At 37.1% G+C, this 17,872-nt stretch overlaps 2 protein-coding genes across 3 annotated transcripts; both read right to left on the bottom strand.

The window, feature by feature from the left end:
- Window positions 1–500: 500 nt before the first annotated feature.
- Window positions 501–13,500, bottom strand: LOC120110471 (rhodanese-like/PpiC domain-containing protein 12, chloroplastic). 2 transcript variants are annotated; one of them, XM_039125533.1, is made up of 8 exons: window positions 13,152–13,494; window positions 12,833–12,949; window positions 7,717–7,808; window positions 3,276–3,376; window positions 3,063–3,173; window positions 1,620–1,728; window positions 1,222–1,272; window positions 501–843 (listed from the first exon to the last, which is right to left on the bottom strand). In XM_039125533.1, exons 1-8 carry the CDS (start codon window positions 13,384–13,386, stop codon window positions 763–765), a joined length of 897 nt encoding a protein of 298 aa, XP_038981461.1. In that variant the 5' UTR covers window positions 13,387–13,494; the 3' UTR covers window positions 501–762. The 2 variants fall into 2 exon arrangements, with proteins under 2 accessions (XP_038981461.1, XP_038981462.1); XM_039125534.1 differs by lacking the exon at window positions 501–843 and having other exon boundaries at window positions 1,267–1,402; window positions 13,152–13,500.
- A 2,271-nt stretch (window positions 13,501–15,771) lies between these two features.
- Window positions 15,772–17,626, bottom strand: LOC103713290 (diacylglycerol O-acyltransferase 3). The gene is made up of 2 exons (XM_008800168.4): window positions 17,239–17,626; window positions 15,772–16,605 (listed from the first exon to the last, which is right to left on the bottom strand). The coding sequence occupies exons 1-2, from the start codon at window positions 17,581–17,583 to the stop codon at window positions 15,889–15,891; spliced, it is 1,062 nt and encodes a 353-aa protein (XP_008798390.1). The 5' UTR covers window positions 17,584–17,626; the 3' UTR covers window positions 15,772–15,888.
- Between the last annotated feature and the right edge of the window lie 246 nt (window positions 17,627–17,872).

Genomic DNA, 17,872 nt, shown 5'->3' with positions numbered 1-17,872 from the left:
AAATTTAAATGTGCATATGTTTTTGCATCCAGATAAATATATTTCCAATACTAAATACACATATTTGTCAAAATGCTAGTTCACAAAGTATATTCTTGAGGTCAGAGGCCAAAACATTCAACAAAATTGGACCATTCTTAAAGACAAAATTAAAAAAAAAAAAACATAAAAACAAGATAAGCATATATGCAATATTCTAATTTCTGAAATAGCAAAGTAAATGAGGCCGAGAATTCGATTCTTGCTGCCTGATCCAAAAACAGTGTTCTTCGTATGGTAGAGCACCCGCTTTTGAATCCCTGCACCTCCATTAAATTTCAATTTCTTATTAACTATTAATTCCAAAATTCTGTTTTTTAACTTTTTTAAACACATTTTAAAACTTTTGGACTGAGAAATGGATAGGTCCTTGAGTAGAAAGTGGACAGTTGTTATGATAGGAACAATAAGATCAAAGAAATGAACTATGGTACCAGTAAAAGAAATGCTTCTGTTACCAGTTTTCACGAACCTATTTTGTTTCCTTCATTTCATTAAGAAAAACAAGAATTTTGTTTCTTGAGAAGTATTTTGAAGGTCATATTTCACAAGAAAACTGCGAATTCTCAGCAACATCCCCCTGCATTTCTCTGGTCATTTATTTGCAAGCTCACAATTCTCTAACTAACTACTGCCAAAATAAAGCCAGTTGCCACAATCAACTTTACAATATAACTCATATTCAAACAAATTCTTCCAACGGGTGACAAATGGTGATAATGCTTAATATGTTGGGATGGAAGGATCGGCCTTGAGTGCATATGCATGAATCCCTCCCGAGACATTGAACACCCTCTTAAATCCCTGAAAGTCATTTGACACAAAAAAGAAGAAGAAGAAGAAGCATAAATATGTTGCAAGTTAGGCTGTCATGGGCCAGACCAACCCGAGCATGAAGGCCTAAAGAGACTGAGCCCCAGCCTAGATTACAGGAAGCTTCGGCATACTTTGGGTGGTCTCAGGCCAGAGCTTCCACTCCTAGACGAAATTGGGACCAGGCCGGACTCGGCATGCTGATTTCCAGGCTATCCTATGCCCAAAGTTCTCATCAGGTGAATATACACATGCTGGTGTATATCCACAATCATGCATGCATTGAGCGAAAAATGGAGGGATCACATGTATATCACACACACACACACACAAATACAGAGAGAGAGAGAGAGAGAGAGAGAGAGAGACCTGAGTCTGCAACCATTTGGCTACTTGCAACGACCGTACACCATGGTGACACTGGTTCAGATAAATCAGAGTAAGCATGACAACGAAGCAAAGAATTATCATATCAATGGTATCATGCACGCAAGTCAGCATGCCCAAGAATAAAATGTAATATGAAGACCCCATACTCTGTCCATATATACTGAAAATTGGAGGCAAGAATCTCTTTTCAAATGAGCATGCAAAGGAAGATATGTAGAACATATACCTAGTGAGGGTTTTCTTCAATATGATTCGATAGTATATGATGATCCCTTTCCGCAATTTTTTATGCATTATTTTTTCTGTATAATATGAAAATGGAAAGAGAAGAGGTCCAATTAAGGAAGGGATAGTCCCCCAAAAGAATATCTACTTACCAAAACGTAGGTGTCCTTTTGAGGATCAAACTCATCTGTTATTACAGATCCCCATGTTCCAAACTGTTGGAGAGGAAGTATTTTAAAACCTGGCAAAGAAGCTTGAGCTCTGACATGCAAAACAAACAAAAGTCCTTCAACATATATCAACAGAATGGGGAGGTTTACGAACATTTGAAGGCAAAAATCTCTGAAACTAGCTACTAGATAACAAAGTTCGGTCAAAATTTATTGCCAGCAGGATTTCAGCTCCAGATAAGAACAAATTAACACTCCCAATTTCTGCTAATATTTTCTTTCCATAGTGCCAAGAATTTGCCTCTAAAACAAAGTGAAATTTTCAAAAGAAGCACATGCATACATGCATGGATGCAGGGCGTGCATGTCGGTGGACACACAAACTATAGTCAAGGAAATCATCAATGCTAATTTTATAAATCAAAGTACAAGAACTCTTTGGCCAAAGCAGCAAGGACCATGAGTTTCACTGTTGTAATAGCAACAAATTCAAACCATGAAACATTCATATGTGAACATTAGCATCATAAGATAAAATAGGCTGATAAGGGGAGCTCCATAAACAAATCATCCATCAGAAGACTGAGTTGAACAAAATCAACAATGGGAAAACCAATCACTAGCAGGTGACTACATACTAACTTACAGCATTGAGCGGCCGCTGCAGGCTTGAGAATTTACTTGCCAACTGTAGTAATTAAAGAAATATCTACTATTTCTTATCAAAAACTTGAAAGCTTTTTTGTTTATTAGTTCTTTATTTTTTCACCCAGTAATCTTGGTAGATCATTGATGGCGAAGAGCCCTATACAAACAACCACAAAATAGAAGTGAATAAAACTCTGTATTTCAAATATTTCATAGAGTAATTTCTGCAAACAAACCCCAGCTTTCTTCAAGTTCGTAATTAAAGTACGCATTAAGTTTGTTATATTCACATCATGCCATTTCAAAGAAGTGATTGATTATTATATTAATATAATGTTATTCAATATAAATTGGAAAAAATATAAATAATGTATAACAGACAGAAAGTAATTACTTTATCAACTTATATAAAAATAAGTTCATTATTTTACATATTGGAGTTCGGTACGAATAATCTCTATTTTACTTCCTCACCAATTTACCAAGAATGTTAATTACGGAAAAAAGTTTTCATGTCAAAATCTTACCGTCACAACTCACAAGCATTTCAATATTTGAGTCATGCTTGAGCTAAGCCCACACCTCTAGACAAATTCATAGCAAATGCCAAATTCCAATATGCTGGAAATCTATCAATTGGTGTTACTCATGATTCTTGATTTGTTATTTGATCCTGCTACGAGATTTGGCAAGCATAAGATGCCCATGATACCACAGATGTTGTGGATGAGTTCATGTTGATCACAAAATGAGGGACAGAAATAAAAGGATACATACACTTCTTCAGGTTCTCGGACATCTATCAACTGAGCTCCCTCAATGAAACTTGGATCTTGCATTTTTGAATGAAGTTCTTCTGGCTCAATATCCTGTAGTATAGATTCTTCCCTGGCATTGCAACATGTTCAACAAAGGAGTTATTCTAGAGTGTGGACTATTTGCTCAATATGAAGCAAAGCTTTGAATGCAAAGAATGGTCTGGTTGTCTACCTCTCAGAAAGCACTTGCAAGAGGTGCCAGCCAAATTTAGTCTTGCAACGCACAACTTTATTTAAAGGAGCATTAAATACAGCTTCCTCAAATTCTGGCACCTGGTCAGATTTCATGGAAAAAATTTCACATATTAATAGCTATGTTTATTTGCAAATATAGATATGACAGAGTGTAATTATGTGCCTCAAAACACCATAAAGGATAGGACAATTGATGTTAAGATATGCAAATCAAGTTTGAAGCTAATATATCAAATATAAAAAATCTCCCTAATCCCTTTGTACAAGATTTTATTCAAGATAGTAAATGCAAAATCACATCAGTCGTTAAAACCAGAAAACCAAAGAACATTCAGTCCATTTTAAGACACAGTACCTTTTGCAGGCAAGACACCCCAACCGTCCTACGTTCATCCCGTCAGAGACACCAACAAGTATGGGTGATCCACTAATTTGTCCCATGGTTGATGAGGACTAGAACTCCCAATCCACTGGCATGGCTAAATAGATAAACTCCCGTGGTTATTAGCCTCCTCTATCTCTGGATAGACCAGTTGGAAAAGGCACTCAAATTAGCCAAGTGGAGGAAAAAAGAAAGAAGCCACGAAGGAGGAGGAGGAAGAAGAAGAAGAAGAAGAGGTGGAGGAGGAAGAAGAAGAAGAACAAAGAAACGGAATAGAACGGGCTAAAGGAACAAAGAAGAAAAGGAAAGAAAATAAGGAATAATGAAGAAAATAAAGAAGAACAAAGAAGGAAGGAAGAAGAAAATGAAAGAAAAGGAAAGAAGGCGAAAAGAAAGGAAGAAGAAAAGAAACAAAGGAAGGAAATAAGAAGGGAGAGAGACGATGGGAACCTACTTGGCATTATGGTGAAGAGAGACAGCAGAGCAGCAGGCTTCAATCTGGGATCTGCTTCTGTTTGCTAGGGACATCCCCTGTGCTCTCATGTATATTTTTCAAATTAAGTGGAACCCTAGCACCCGAGGTGTGTTTCCTTCCAATTTGGGTTTTAAAGTGGGATCAGGGCCCATTGATGGCCATCAATCATCAAACCCCCATCCAAATATATTTAAAAACAAATAAAACAAAAAAGTTTCTAATAAAAATTAAGTTAAAATAATATAAAAAGGATGTCACAAGTAAGGACTAGGATGCTCAACCAAGATATGACAATGCACAGGGTGTCCCATTCCATGGAGGAATCGGGACACCCCTGTCCCATAGCATTTAAAACCTGACCCAAATATTAAAAAGATTGAAATGCGTTCGAGGAGTCGGACTTTGAACTGAACCTGATCTATTTAATAAGTAGTTAAGTCAGGTCAACCCGTCTACAATCCAAAATCATTTATGCCAAACTCGAACCCATTTATCTCAAGTCGGTTACAGTCATTCGGGAAATCTGATGCTGAACAACTTAGGGTTCATCTGCGATGCATGGGAGGACCCTAGGAATAGGATAGCTTCAGTTTGAAGCAGCTTCATTGCATATTATCCAAGATCTGAGAACAAGACAGCAAAGAACTAATCATAGTTTTCTCGGATTGACCAAATCTTCTTGTAGGTCTATGTATGGAGGGAAGAAAATTAAAATCTAGGATTTTCAGACTCCATTTAATATTTGGACATATGCATATAATCTGATGTCAGTAGTCAATACATCAGACTTAACAGGCAGGAGGACCAAGCCGAAACCAAGGCAAGCCCTAAAATAAAGCACTAGGACACAAAACCCTACTGACAAATAATAGAGTGCCATCAGAACACAACTTAAAGTGAGCTAGCCACCATCAAAAAGTATCCTATGGTAGCTTCCTACCATCAAAAGGCTCCTACCTTTACTCCAAGATAAACTCCAAATCCAGGGCAATCAACGGTGGATCTAGTCACCTTCAGTTGATTTGACGGGCCATAACTGACATCTGAAGGATTGTGGTAGCAGATAGGTTACTGTCAGAAGCAATTTTCTTCTAGAAGGTCAAGAGAGGCGAATTTGCTTACTTTAGTTAGCTTAGTAGTAGCTTTTCTTATTATTTTCAAACTCTGAGATACCTAGATGTCCCTAGCTTTGAAAGGGCTCCAGACCTATAAATACCACATCCTGTACAGTTTGAGTATTGAAAATTTAATAATAAGCTTCTCTTTTCTTGAGTGAACATATTGCGTTTTTCTCTTTCACGGTCGATTCTGTGCGACCCTGGTGGATTATAGAGAAAGATGATGCGGCTAGTTAGTGGAGTCTTTGGTGACAGCAAGGCCCTCTTGGTAGCGAGGCAAGAAGCTGCTAGTTATGCTTTTCCTTTAGTTTTAGTTTAACAAGTAGATCTCTTTGCCTTTGGTTTTTAATTGATAATTGCTTTTAAATTCTAGGTTTTAGATTTAATTCCTTGCATCAATCACTTGATTAGTCTTCCGTCTAGAAAATCTGAAGCCTGTGCTAGACCCTCCAGCCTGTGCCATGTCAATAACTATAATGTCTGAAGAGAAGTTAACAAGGAGAACCTAGAACATCAACCAGCAAATATTTCATGGCAGTGATTAAATCCTACTAGAATACTGAAGAAAAAACTGAATATCAGATGATAATGAATATAGCAATGGCACTGATCAATTAACAAAAAATGATATAGAGATCAAAATTAGTAACGAACGAAGAGATAACAAGAAAGAGAAGAAGAAATATGAGAGATAGGGAAGGGAAAACAATCGAACCAGGCTTCAAAGAAGTTCTATAGTTCTTCAAAATTTTCTGCGAAAATTACTATTTGACACCCAAAAGAAGGCCCCATATAAGTCTAAGTAAATCCCTAACCTTTCCTATTCTTAGTCAAATTAGGGCTCAATTACTTCAGCAAACAATATCTAACAAAACCCCCTTAACGTACTAACTAACTAAAACCTTTAGGATCCCTAATTATGCACAACAGTGTAGTGAATACTGTTCATAGTAAAGTACAATGTGAACAGTGACATCTCTGAACTAAGATCAAAACTGATGTGAAAACAGCATAATAAGAAAATAAAACAGCAGGCTAATCGGTTAGCAACATATTTGGGGTCATCTTGCCTCATAGATGCTCCTTGCAGTGCGATGAGGCCCTAAGATGCCTCAATTATGATATAGCCTTGTAATCTCTAACCCTTTATGGGTCCGAACAGCTGTGATTGCTTTCAGAGCTGATTTTTGAAGCTGTTGCACGCTCCCTTAGACCTTAGAAGCTGATCTTCGATGATCATTGCATCAGAGTCAGGTCACAAATTGCCACTCCTATATCTTACAGCATTCAAGCAATTGATAGTGAACTATATTCTATCAGCTGAAATGTTTGTTAACTCCCATATTGCTCTTGTTTTATAGATTGAAATTAATCCTCTGGTTATTGAATTTAATTGAACCCTCAGACAGCTAGTATAATAGTCGGTTTCTGTTGAAACTTAAGAATTAGGTACAATAGTTAGTGTGCAAGTGAATCCTTAACCAACAGTTATGATAGTCGGTTACTAATCAAATAGTACCAATTTGACTATCGGTTACTAGACAAATAGTACCAATTTGACTATGCAAATGTTTTCACGTATACTCCAGCATTTTGAAATAAATTAACCGAACAAATTACCTATTTCTTTTAGCCCCAGTGAAGCATCCTTTTGTTGTAATTGTTTGAATTTCATCGAGCATAATCAATATTCAGGATCAAGGCTTAAAAAAATAGAACAAATCCAAAGTATATACAATATAAATTTAATAAAAATGGAAATAACGATATAACATCAATTAAGATTGATGGATAAGAGATACTACAATGTTACCAACTTTATTGTTTAGGATCTATTATATAAAATAATAGGAAGATAGATGAAGATACATGTAATAGAACTAAAGCTAGTTGAATGAAGTGGAGTCGTGCATCTGGAATATAATGCGACAAGCACAAATCTTGGAGACATAAAGAAAAATTTTATAGAACAACAGTAAGACATGACTTAGAGTGCAGTGCAATACAGAAGTATAGAAAATAAATTGAGTGTATCAAGGATAAGCAGATCTAGAACAGGCTATTTAATCTGTATATGAACATTCTTTGAACATTTTTTGAAGATTCATGGATTTTAAGGCATGGAACTTTGCATATCAACTGGGTTCCAGTCATTTGGTTATTATGTTTCTTAGTGCTCTCATCAATATACAAGCTTATCTGGTTTTTTGTCAATATCAATTACCAACAGTGAAGCATGATCTTGCTTGGCTGCTATGTCTCAAATTTATATCCCAAAGACAACACAAATATGTGTACTTTCCCATAGTTCTTGTTGGTTATGACTGATAATCTCACATGTAGACACAAAGAGCATACATTCTACTGTTACAAAGCCATATCATTATGATTCTAGTTTTCTAGGTAAAACTAAAATAATTTAGATTAGCCAGCTTATGCATACCGTTTGCCCTCTTCGAACCCACCCAAGCATCCCACCATTCTCTTTGGATGGGCATATTGAGTACTCCACAGCCAAATCACTTAGATCATCTCCTGAACAAATCAATATAAAGTTGCAAATCATTTAAGAAAAAAAAAACAATCTAACAGAAACATGATGATTGTAATATATCATAGCATGTGTAGATTGATAGACGATCACTCATGTAAGGATCAATAGATGGAATAATTAAATATAACAACATGCACACCATAGGATCAAGCTAACGACCCAGTGGGCAAAGGCATGAAAACTTCGTTGTAACCTGAACTTTTTTTCCAATTATTTCCCCAATAAATGACCATCAACAGAGATAGAGATGTAGAAAAGCTAAAAAACCTGTGAATGTTTAATTGGGTCAAGCCTCAAATATTACATTTTTTACTGGATGCAGCATACAACCTAGGAAATAAAACTTGAGGTAGATTGCCAGCACTCTTTTTGGAAAATTATATTAAGATTAGAACACTTCAAAGTATGCACCAGAGCAATGTTTGTGAGTGTATGACAATCTACTGTAAATATCTTTAAATATCAAATATATTGGAGATGTCTCATACCAGACTTGGTTATTCAGTACAGTCTTGGCCTCGCCCACAAACTGCGTCACCATTTATTCCAATCTTTTTCCAGAAAAAAGCCAACAGTTACTCTTCTTATTAATGCAGTGTAAACAGCGTTACTGAAATTCATTCCTTTAAAAAGGTGTTAAACTGTTAATAATATTTTCACCATTCGTGCTTTACATATTTTTACTTTGAGCACCACCAATATAATTAATAAAGTCTTTATGAATTTTCACATCGAATTTAGAGTTTAGTATATGTACTAAGTTTCAGTCTTTACTCCTTTCTAAGTGCATCATTAACTCGGCTTATATGTCAGCACACAAATTGACAAATTGGTGGTTAAAAGTGCCACTATATCCTTGAAATCGTTCACTCTCTATTTTCTGCTAATCATCGTTGAAGTTGCCCTCCTCATAGTTTACCATAACAAACACTATATTTTCCAATCCATTGAAGGCCTTCATTATCCTTTTCTGGGGACAAGTAGAGTCCTTTTCAGTACTTTCGATATCCTGACTATTCAGTTGTACTTACATGGCTCTCCTCCACATATTAACTGTTCAAAGAATCCTGCTTAATTGGCTGCATGTGTTTCTATAGTCTTGAACAATAAAGCTAAACGTTTTACTAGTCTAAATTGATTAAGACTCCGTAGATAAATATTATTATACTTCTTTGTCACCAAGTTTCCCTTCACAATTGCCCCTCCTGTCTCCATGTTGACTTCCTTAGCCTCCCCGATCTTTGTCCTTTTCCATTTGTTTAGTAACATCTTCTCTCTCTTCACACACACATTTTGACTCTCTTACACTTCCTCAGTCTCATATTGCGAATATTTATACATAGATTTGGACTAATAATATGTCAAAGAAAGTCATTGTATTGGATATTGGTTTCATTATCAATTCCATGGACCAAGCAACAAGTCCTCTTGGCTGATATCTTGACCAAATCAGTTTATATCGGCATCAGACTGTCACCAATACGATATAACCTATACCTTAGCCCCCATTATAGCAGTTGATATGTACTGATATATCAGGATATATCCTGATATATCCGCTGATATAATAACCAAAATATTGGCCAAGATTTCCTAGTCCACCTTTTAGTTTCTTAAATTGATGTTTAACTAAAATATTAAAATCACTTGCTTAACATGGAAGCTAACCCAGGGCTTTTCTATATTAACTGATCTTGGTTCCTTTAATATCATCCTAGATCTTCGAAATCTCGGATATTTCCTATTTTTCCTGGACTTCGCATCTCGCCTAAGATAAATTAAAATCTCAGTCCATCTCAATGTTGGACTCTCTCCTAGATGACCAAGATCTCCACAACTAAAAACTTTGGGACTAGGTGCAACATTTCCAGCTACTCCACCCTCTTGACAACCATGTGCTAGCATGAGTTTGCTTTAAGTCCGTCCTGGAGACAATTCACATTTTACTCCCTGGTTCTAGTCTTTCCTTACCACTATCCATTGTAATTGAAGAAAACCTTAAAGATGCTGCAAGGTTGTCAACATTCATAGCGGTAGGAGATATGATTGAAAACATAATTGTCTTTTGGTTCACCTATTCATTAAGCCTTTGTTCTTCTTTTGGCTGACAAGCTTTTAACTTTTGCCAGTGAGGATTCCGATTAAGTGCATGGTTCCGCCCCAAAGCACCCGGTTCGGAGCATACCGAGCCGTACCAGGGCGGACTAATGCAGTTCCGCCCCTAAGATCGAGACACCGACGAGGGAGGAGAAGAGGGAGAAGGAAAGAGAGGAAAGAGAGAGGGATGGAGGGAGAGGGAGAGGGAGGGAGGGAGAGAGGCCAAGAGAGGGAGAGAGAGAGGGGGTTTTGAGAACCCTCTCCTCTGACACACATAACAAGGATACAGCACCTATTTGAACAAAACAGGTGCTCCAACCCCTTTAATTTTTTCTTTTTGAATTTTTTTTAGTGAAGTCGGTAGTGAAAGAGAGCAAAGAGAGAGAGAGAGATGGAGAAAGAGGGAGAGAGGCCGAGAGAGGGAGAGAGGGGGGGGGGGGGGTTTGAGAACCCTCTCCTCTAGCACATGTAACAAGGATGGAGCACCTGTTTCAAAACAAAACAGGAGCCCCAACCCCTTTATTTCTTTCTTTTTGATTTTTTTAGTGAAGTCAGCAATGACTGTTGACTTTAAAAAAATTCGAAAAAAAGGGCCAAAGCCCCTATGTCGTTTTAAAACAATGGCTTTGCGCCTATTACACCATAGCCGAAGGAGATGGGATTGAAAGTCCTCTCCCTCTCCCTCTCTCAGCCTCTCCCTCGCTACCTCTCTACTCTCCCTCCTTCCCTCTCTCTATCTTTTCCACTCTTTCTTTACACCATAGCAGGATGAGAGGGAGCTCAAAAGCCCTCTCCCTTTCCATCTCTCAGCCTCTCTCTCCCCTCCTCCCTCTCCCTCTCTCTTTCCCTTCCTCTCCCTCTCCCCCGCCCTCCCTCCCTCCCTCTTCCTCTCATTCCTTCTCCCTCTCCCCTTCCCTCTTCAACTCCCCTTTGTTAGTACACTGCAAGTCAGCACAACATAGTACCATACCGTATCACTGGACAAGCAATACAGATCTTAATACCAGTTTTGCCTACCTTGATCAAGTGTAAATGTTTGTAACTGTCATGATATGTGATTGTTAATGTTTAACATTTGTCTTCTTATCATTGTGCATGTTATGATTATGGTTTATCCTTGTCTTGATTGCACAAGAATATTTATATCGAGTATTTACTAGCATAAGCTCCCGTATATATAGCTATCACATCAATCAAACTGGACAATTATATCTAACAATAGAATACTATAGAAATTAATCATGTAATGGTCTTCAATAGTCCGCAAAGCATGGTCCATGAAACTCAAAACTTGGTTCTAGTAGGTAATATTAGCCATAGTGAGCATAGTCATGTCATATTTTCCCACATTATAACTAGTGATTGCATTGTTCTCATTTCCATTGAAGAATAATTACCAATTCATAAAGTAGAACCTTTAGGACTAGCTTAAAAAAAAGAATATTTTTAATTCAGCAAAGCACTGGAAAGCAAGTGGCATTCCACTTATTTTGCCTCAGAAAAAGCTCACCCATCTAAAACAAGCTAGGCATGAACCAAAGACGAAAGTTAGCAAAAGTTTTATGGAAATTTAGGTAACTCCTTGGATTGCTCATCTCTAGCTTAATAAATCTTAGTATATAATATTCAACATATGTACATATTTAACTACTATTTACTTGTCAAAAAGATACTAGTCATTACTCATTTTAATATTAAAAAATGGTAATACAAATTGTCTAAGCCAATGGATCTTAGTCCAACAGATAAAATGAATATCAACTGCAAGCAATAAATTTAGATCTAATGGGTAGTAGTAAATTTTCTCAACCAAGTTCATAGTCCCTGATTAGTTCTCTTTGATTGCCCCAACCCCCTTCTCGAGGTCCTGGTGATATCTACTTTCTCTTGTCTCTCCCACCATAACCATGATCTCATCACCCTACTATTGCATCCATATCTACCCCATCCTCTTCGCAACCATATCTCTTACCTTACCATTGTCTTGATTCTAATTCCTTGGTCTTATCCCTCCCTTATCTTAATATTACTTTCTTCTTCCTCCCTTGCTCCTCTCCCCATCCTAAGCCCATTTTGTGCTAGTCAGTATTGTTGCCTAAACTCTCCTATCCCCAAACCTAATGTGGAGACCCCCATTGTCAACTTCTCAATGTTGTGCATGTTGATTTGTAGCACCATTCCTCAAGAAGATAATTTGCAGCACCTTAAGTATGGTTAGATCCTTCTTGATGCCCTAAATACTATTGCAGTAATCAATTGTCCAACCCAATGACCATGCCTATTGACTAACAAGTATGAATTTCCATTTCTTCTTTTACTCCATCCTACTATCATGTTACTTCCTTTCCTTTACATCCATGTCAATCAAGTCTCCATAGTATGAGCACTTATCCGGACCACACGGTCGGCACTGACTTTTATCAAATCTTGAAATTATATAAGCTGCTCTCAAGCTTCTGAAAATCCAGAAAGCCAATACTTAGCTTCCAAAACATGAACAGGCCCTTCTTTGCACATTAGAATACTTGTTCATGTTCAGTTGGTACGTAATCCTAGTCTAAGATATAAGACCTTGATCTACTTCACTGGTTTTTGGATTTCTTTTTTTGATACAATATTGCATCTTCTGATTTCAAGGTTGCCTGCGTTTTCCAAGGATTGGTCAAAAGAATCAAAATGGTCCTGGAGAGAAGTTGCAACTTGTTTTTGGACTGGTTCAACTCAGCCCAGAAAAAGAAAAAAAGGAGGAGAAAACAATGAAGGCTTGGCATTCTCTATCTCTCTTTCAACCATTTCCTAAGCTTTACCACCATATCCATAGCAGAATAACCACTAGCGATTGTTCAAGCAAAAGAAATAGTAATGCCAGATCAGTTGAGCTTAATGCAGAAGCATCACAATAACAAACCTCCTGAAAGCCGCTGTTGGAGATCCAGCAGCAGCTTAAGGTTGTCTTCACCAACAAGCAAATGCTGAACCAATAACTCTTTATTCTCTCGTCCAGTACTTCCAGCACTAAATGAAGCTGTAAACGAAATCAACACAAGTCATTCAAATGAAGTTAATCAAAATAGGGAATGTGATCGCTCACTTCAACCAAAGAAGAGCCATTACATGAAGTTAACCAACCAAAAGGAACAGAACTGATGCGAAATTTCTACATAAAATCTAACATATAACTAAAAGCATAAAGAAAAAAAAAGAAAAAAGAAAAAAGAATCACTAACCTTTGCCTCGAAGCCTCGGGTTACCCACCATGGATGGGGGCCTCCTGGAGAAAGGAGAAGGGAATGGGGATGCGACGGGTGCTCTCAGTCTCGGGAGAGGTGGGAATTTGGAGAAGGAAAAGGAGGGCGGGGATTTAAAGGAAGAGAAATCGAGGGAGGAGAGGATTGGGAGCCTTAGGTTGGACAAGAAGGCGGCTGGACAAGAGAGGGAGGGAAGCTGGGAGGCTCTAAACATGCTTCGCGGTATCTATTGGGACAAGATCTCTATGTTTCGGGGGAGCAGCTTCGGCCGAGAGGTCTCGAGGATGGAATTGGGAAACGGTTCAGTTAAAGATGCCCTCCGAGATGTGGTAAAGTTTTGTCGGCCGAGTGGCTGGTTGAGCAATAGCACGCCTTCAAGGGCCTATATTACATTTCACCAACATATATAAATAAATAAATAAATTACCCAAAGTAAGTCCCATATATTAAATAAAAAAAAAAGCCCAGCACACGTAAGGCATACTAAAAAATGCATACATACATACATACATATATATATATATATATATATATACACACACACACACACACATCTATACAAAAATTATGCATCAATTAATTATTTTTATTAAATAAAAATGTAAAAATATAGATTAGACTTAAAAATGAGGAAATTAAATACTATTTAACAATAATATTAATGATGGATAATAGACCGACTTTAAAGCATAAAACAAAGAAGTAGAAATTATTGTAAAATAAGACAAGATTAATAAATAAAATAAAAAAATAGATCATTAATATACACTAGAAAAGCAAATAACAAATAAGTTCACATAAGAATACAAATTATAAAGTGGAAACTAAAGTTACAAACTTAGAAGTATGTCAAATAAAAATACAAAGATTAGGTAGAAAAGCAAACTTAGAAAAATGAAATAAAACTCGATGAATATATATGATCAAGATTTCAAATCATGTAGATCTTGTTAGCTCATTGGTCATGAAAACTTTATATCTATCTTCGTTACTTTAACTCTGTGTTTGGTTAGGGTTATAAAAGAGAGGATGAATGGAGTTGGAAGGTTGGATGGCCTCCATCCATAATTTGGTTTAAAAAATTCAGAAAATGATAGATAAAAAAAGGAGGGGATCTAAAGATATTTACAGCAGCTCTAGCACCATAACGCGGGATGGACTGCCAATTTATACGGTTCTTATCTACATTAGTTGAATCCAAAAATTGTTGACTTTTTTTGTCCTGATTATCTTTTGGCGTTTGAAAGAAGGATGTCCCATCGTCAGGTTGTGGTTAGAGCTGATTAGTTACTGGCTGGATAGGAATATATTTATATTGATATCTATATTTTTTAATAAATATAAATATAAAATATTAATATTAAATTGATATGAAAATTAATTTTTATATTTATTCTAAACCGATATAGATATGAATCGGATATTAAGTATACCCATATTTATCATACAGATATGAATTTGATATTAATTATATTTATATTTTTTAATCCAAATATGGATATAAATCAGATATCTTTAGGATATTAATCAAATTTAAGCAAAATTCAATGATGAAAACTAATAATAAAAATATGACAGTAAAAAAAATTAATTTAAAAAATATAATTTTAACAAATATTTATCAATAATAAAAATTAATTTTATAAAAAATATACTGCTTAAGATTGCTCGTCACCAAAATAAACGGGATATATGGTGTCTCAAAGGCGTTTTATGACTATCGTCAATTGCAATTGTCGGATGAAAATCACAAAGTGGATGAATCTTCAAAACCCCGAACGAAATGGACAAACAAAAACTTTGAGTCTTTCAAGCATGTAGAGTCATTTGAAAAAAATTATTCAAACCGGATATTCTGTTTTAAATGATGGTAATCCAATATCTTGATTCCCTTTAGTTCAGATTTAATTATTCACTTAATTGGTTTTCTAATTTAATTTAGCTTAAATATTTTTTTTACTTATCCTTATTATACGAATATTCGGATCCAAATAAAAAAAAAATCACATGAATCCGCATTCATATCTGTAAAATTTTTGAACTCCAATCCAATCAAACATAAAAATAATATCTAAATCCAATCCAAATTGGACACAGAAATAGAAACAATCGAATATAATCCGATCCACTTTCAGTCCTAGTTGATTACTGTTCCATCAAAAAACCTGAAACTACATATATTGTGTTAATACAGAATACCCATGCTAAGCTTTTACAAGAAAAATGTTCTATTATCTTTTTGCTTGAAATTTGCGGCATTTCTGTTGCCTCTTTCCTGTGATCGTTCAGGTGTTTATTGTAGCATTTCTGTCTTTTTTTATCTACCAAATTGCCGCATTTCAGATGTATGGTGAAAAATTATCTCTTCATTCTTCCTGCACAAACTAAACGCTAATTAAGTGGAAAGTGAATTCATCGTAATCTGCTTTGTATGCTCATTTACGCATGTTTCACATCAAAAGTGTCAGCTACAAAGTAAAACTTACTAACCTAGTCATCCAATTTCTTGAAAATCTGTACATCAAACTGGGTGAGTTGCCAATTCCGTGCAGGTAACCAAGCTGGTAAAGTAGAAAAGCAAAAGACTAAAATTCTTAGATTAATCTCCTAAATTCAAGCATATATTTTATTCTCTTGAGTTCATAAATAATCTCTCCACAAACATTTTTATTGATCATGTGCAATCAGGTACAGAAGAACAAGATAGAAATTTTGTCTATGCAGTCACAAGACCTATACCCTTCTTCTCACCAAAAAATTTGGCGACTACTGTCCCTACATCATCTAAGCCAACACCAATACACAATGGATTTTTCACATCCTTAACATTATCCTCATCAGTGCAGTGATTGATAACTCGAACATTGGGTCCATCTCTGCACTTGCCCATACACTTGCACCCAACAACAGCTCCTTCAATACCTATCTTCTTCTCAAATTCCTCCAATAACTGTAATGCACCTGATTTCTTGCACTTCCCTCCCATGCACACCTCAATCCTATCCATAGGCCTATCGACCAGTGAAATGCTGTTACTACAACAACTACAAGAGGCACTACTTCTGCTGGTGGCGCTGGTGTTATTGCACTCTGCTCCAAGCTTCAATGTACAGCTATTTTCTTCTATACCCTCCCCTGTCTTACTAAGTTTCAGAGGAAGGGAGGTTGACTTGCAGTAAGAAGTTACAGATGGACCCGTCAGGGCGTCAGTTTTGGGTTCTGGGATTGCAGCTGTTGTAAGGCTCCTCATTTTGACAACTGATTCACACTCGCTGTCACTTGATTCAGATGAAGAGCTTGAGGTGCTGTCATCAGCGCAATCTTTCATTTTGGCAGCCTTCTTTGCGGCCTTCTTCTCTTTTCTTTTCCTCTTCATCTCCTTCTCTTGAGCCCGCAGCTGCTTCAGTTGTGTCAGCAAGAGCTCTGCTGCTTCCTGCATTCAGAAACCAAAGGCACGACACGAAGAGTTTCAGAGAGGCAAAACTAATAATCATCTAAAGATCCATCTATTGTTAAATTCATGCGAACAGATTATCCTGGATACCTTGACATCAATGAACAGAACATGGGAGCTTCCCCGGATTATTGGTTAAAACCTCAATTGTTTTAATTAAAATTAAACCAACCTTATGGATGATAAGAAAGTAACTAGGACTGCGAAATTATCAAATCAAAATCAAAATTACTTAATCCAAGATTTCCAATTACTTAATACATGCCTACTTGCGACCCCAAAAACGATTTTAAAAAAAAGGCGAAGAAAAAAAAGGGTCCCAAAATAAATCATCCAGGCATCTGATAATAATCTTAAATAGAAAACTAGGGCAAAAAATTATAGATTCCCTATAAGGGTTTTCCGAAAAAATCATAAGGATCTGAGACTGCCAGAAGTTCCGAAAGTTCATCATACAATCCGACACTAACGTGACAAAGAAGTTATCATGCTTCCAACTTTAATTACTAAAGGTCATACAACAATAGAAGATAACATGAAAAAAATCGAATAAGAAAGATCAAATTCAAAAAAAGAAGTGAAGAAAGAGAGATAATTGAAAAGAAACATTACCGAAAACATCTTCCCCTTGACCTCGCTGGCCAGCCCATCGCCGGCCTCCACGCCGAAGCCCATCGAGTAGAACGCCGACAGATCCCTCACCAGAACCTTCACTAGCTTCGCCCTCCTCTTCTCCTCCTTCTTCCTCGCATCACACCTCGCCGGCGACACGTAATACTTCAGATGCCCCTCGTCGAAGAATTTGCCGCCGCAGCTACCGGAAAGCCCCCTCGGCAGCGCCGAAATTCTAAAATTCCTTCGGACACCGGAGAATAAGGGATCTCTGGCGTCCCCCCGCCGGACTCGGGCGCCGGAGAAAGCCGGAGATCGACAGAAGGCGGCGCCGGTAGCCTCCATTGCGCGCTTCCGGAGGGGATCACGAAAACGCCATAATTTTGCGGTAGCGGTGGCGTTTTATGGGAGAAAAGGTCACCATTGACGTGGCGCATGTTTATTGGGAGGAAAGAGAATCTAGAAACGTGGACCAATGGGATGGCTTGGAGCCCAGGGCTCGTGGCGTTCCCGCGTTTGCACGCCCTGGCCGCGTCGCGGACACGAGGGCATGGCTAATCTCGACCGTTGGACTGGACTAGATGGGATTGATGGGTCAGATGGAGACAGGTACGTGACACGTCATTTACTATGG

The sequence above is a fragment of the Phoenix dactylifera genome, chromosome 4, assembly GCF_009389715.1.
Source record: "Phoenix dactylifera cultivar Barhee BC4 chromosome 4, palm_55x_up_171113_PBpolish2nd_filt_p, whole genome shotgun sequence".
In the NCBI taxonomy this organism is placed as follows: domain Eukaryota; kingdom Viridiplantae; phylum Streptophyta; class Magnoliopsida; order Arecales; family Arecaceae; genus Phoenix; species Phoenix dactylifera.
The sequence above is the reverse complement of the archived record's forward strand: the minus strand, read 5'-3'. Positions and strand labels throughout refer to the sequence as shown.

Bases quoted from the DNA above. Each gene is read 5' to 3' on its own strand.
- LOC120110471 (XM_039125533.1), bottom strand. From the start codon at position 13,386: ATGTTTAGAGCCTCCCAGCTTCCCTCCCTCTCTTGTCCAGCCGCCTTC. The intron at 12,950-13,151 runs GTTAGTGATTCT...TTTCGTTTACAG, and splicing joins CCCGAGGCTTCGAGGCAAAG to CTTCATTTAGTGCTGGAAGT. The intron at 3,174-3,275 runs GTAGACAACCAG...TTGCAATGCCAG, and splicing joins TTGCAAGTGCTTTCTGAGAG to GGAAGAATCTATACTACAGG.
- LOC103713290 (XM_008800168.4), bottom strand. From the start codon at position 17,583: ATGGAGGCTACCGGCGCCGCCTTCTGTCGATCTCCGGCTTTCTCCGGC. The intron at 16,606-17,238 runs GTAATGTTTCTT...TTCTGAATGCAG, and splicing joins TCAAGGGGAAGATGTTTTCG to GAAGCAGCAGAGCTCTTGCT.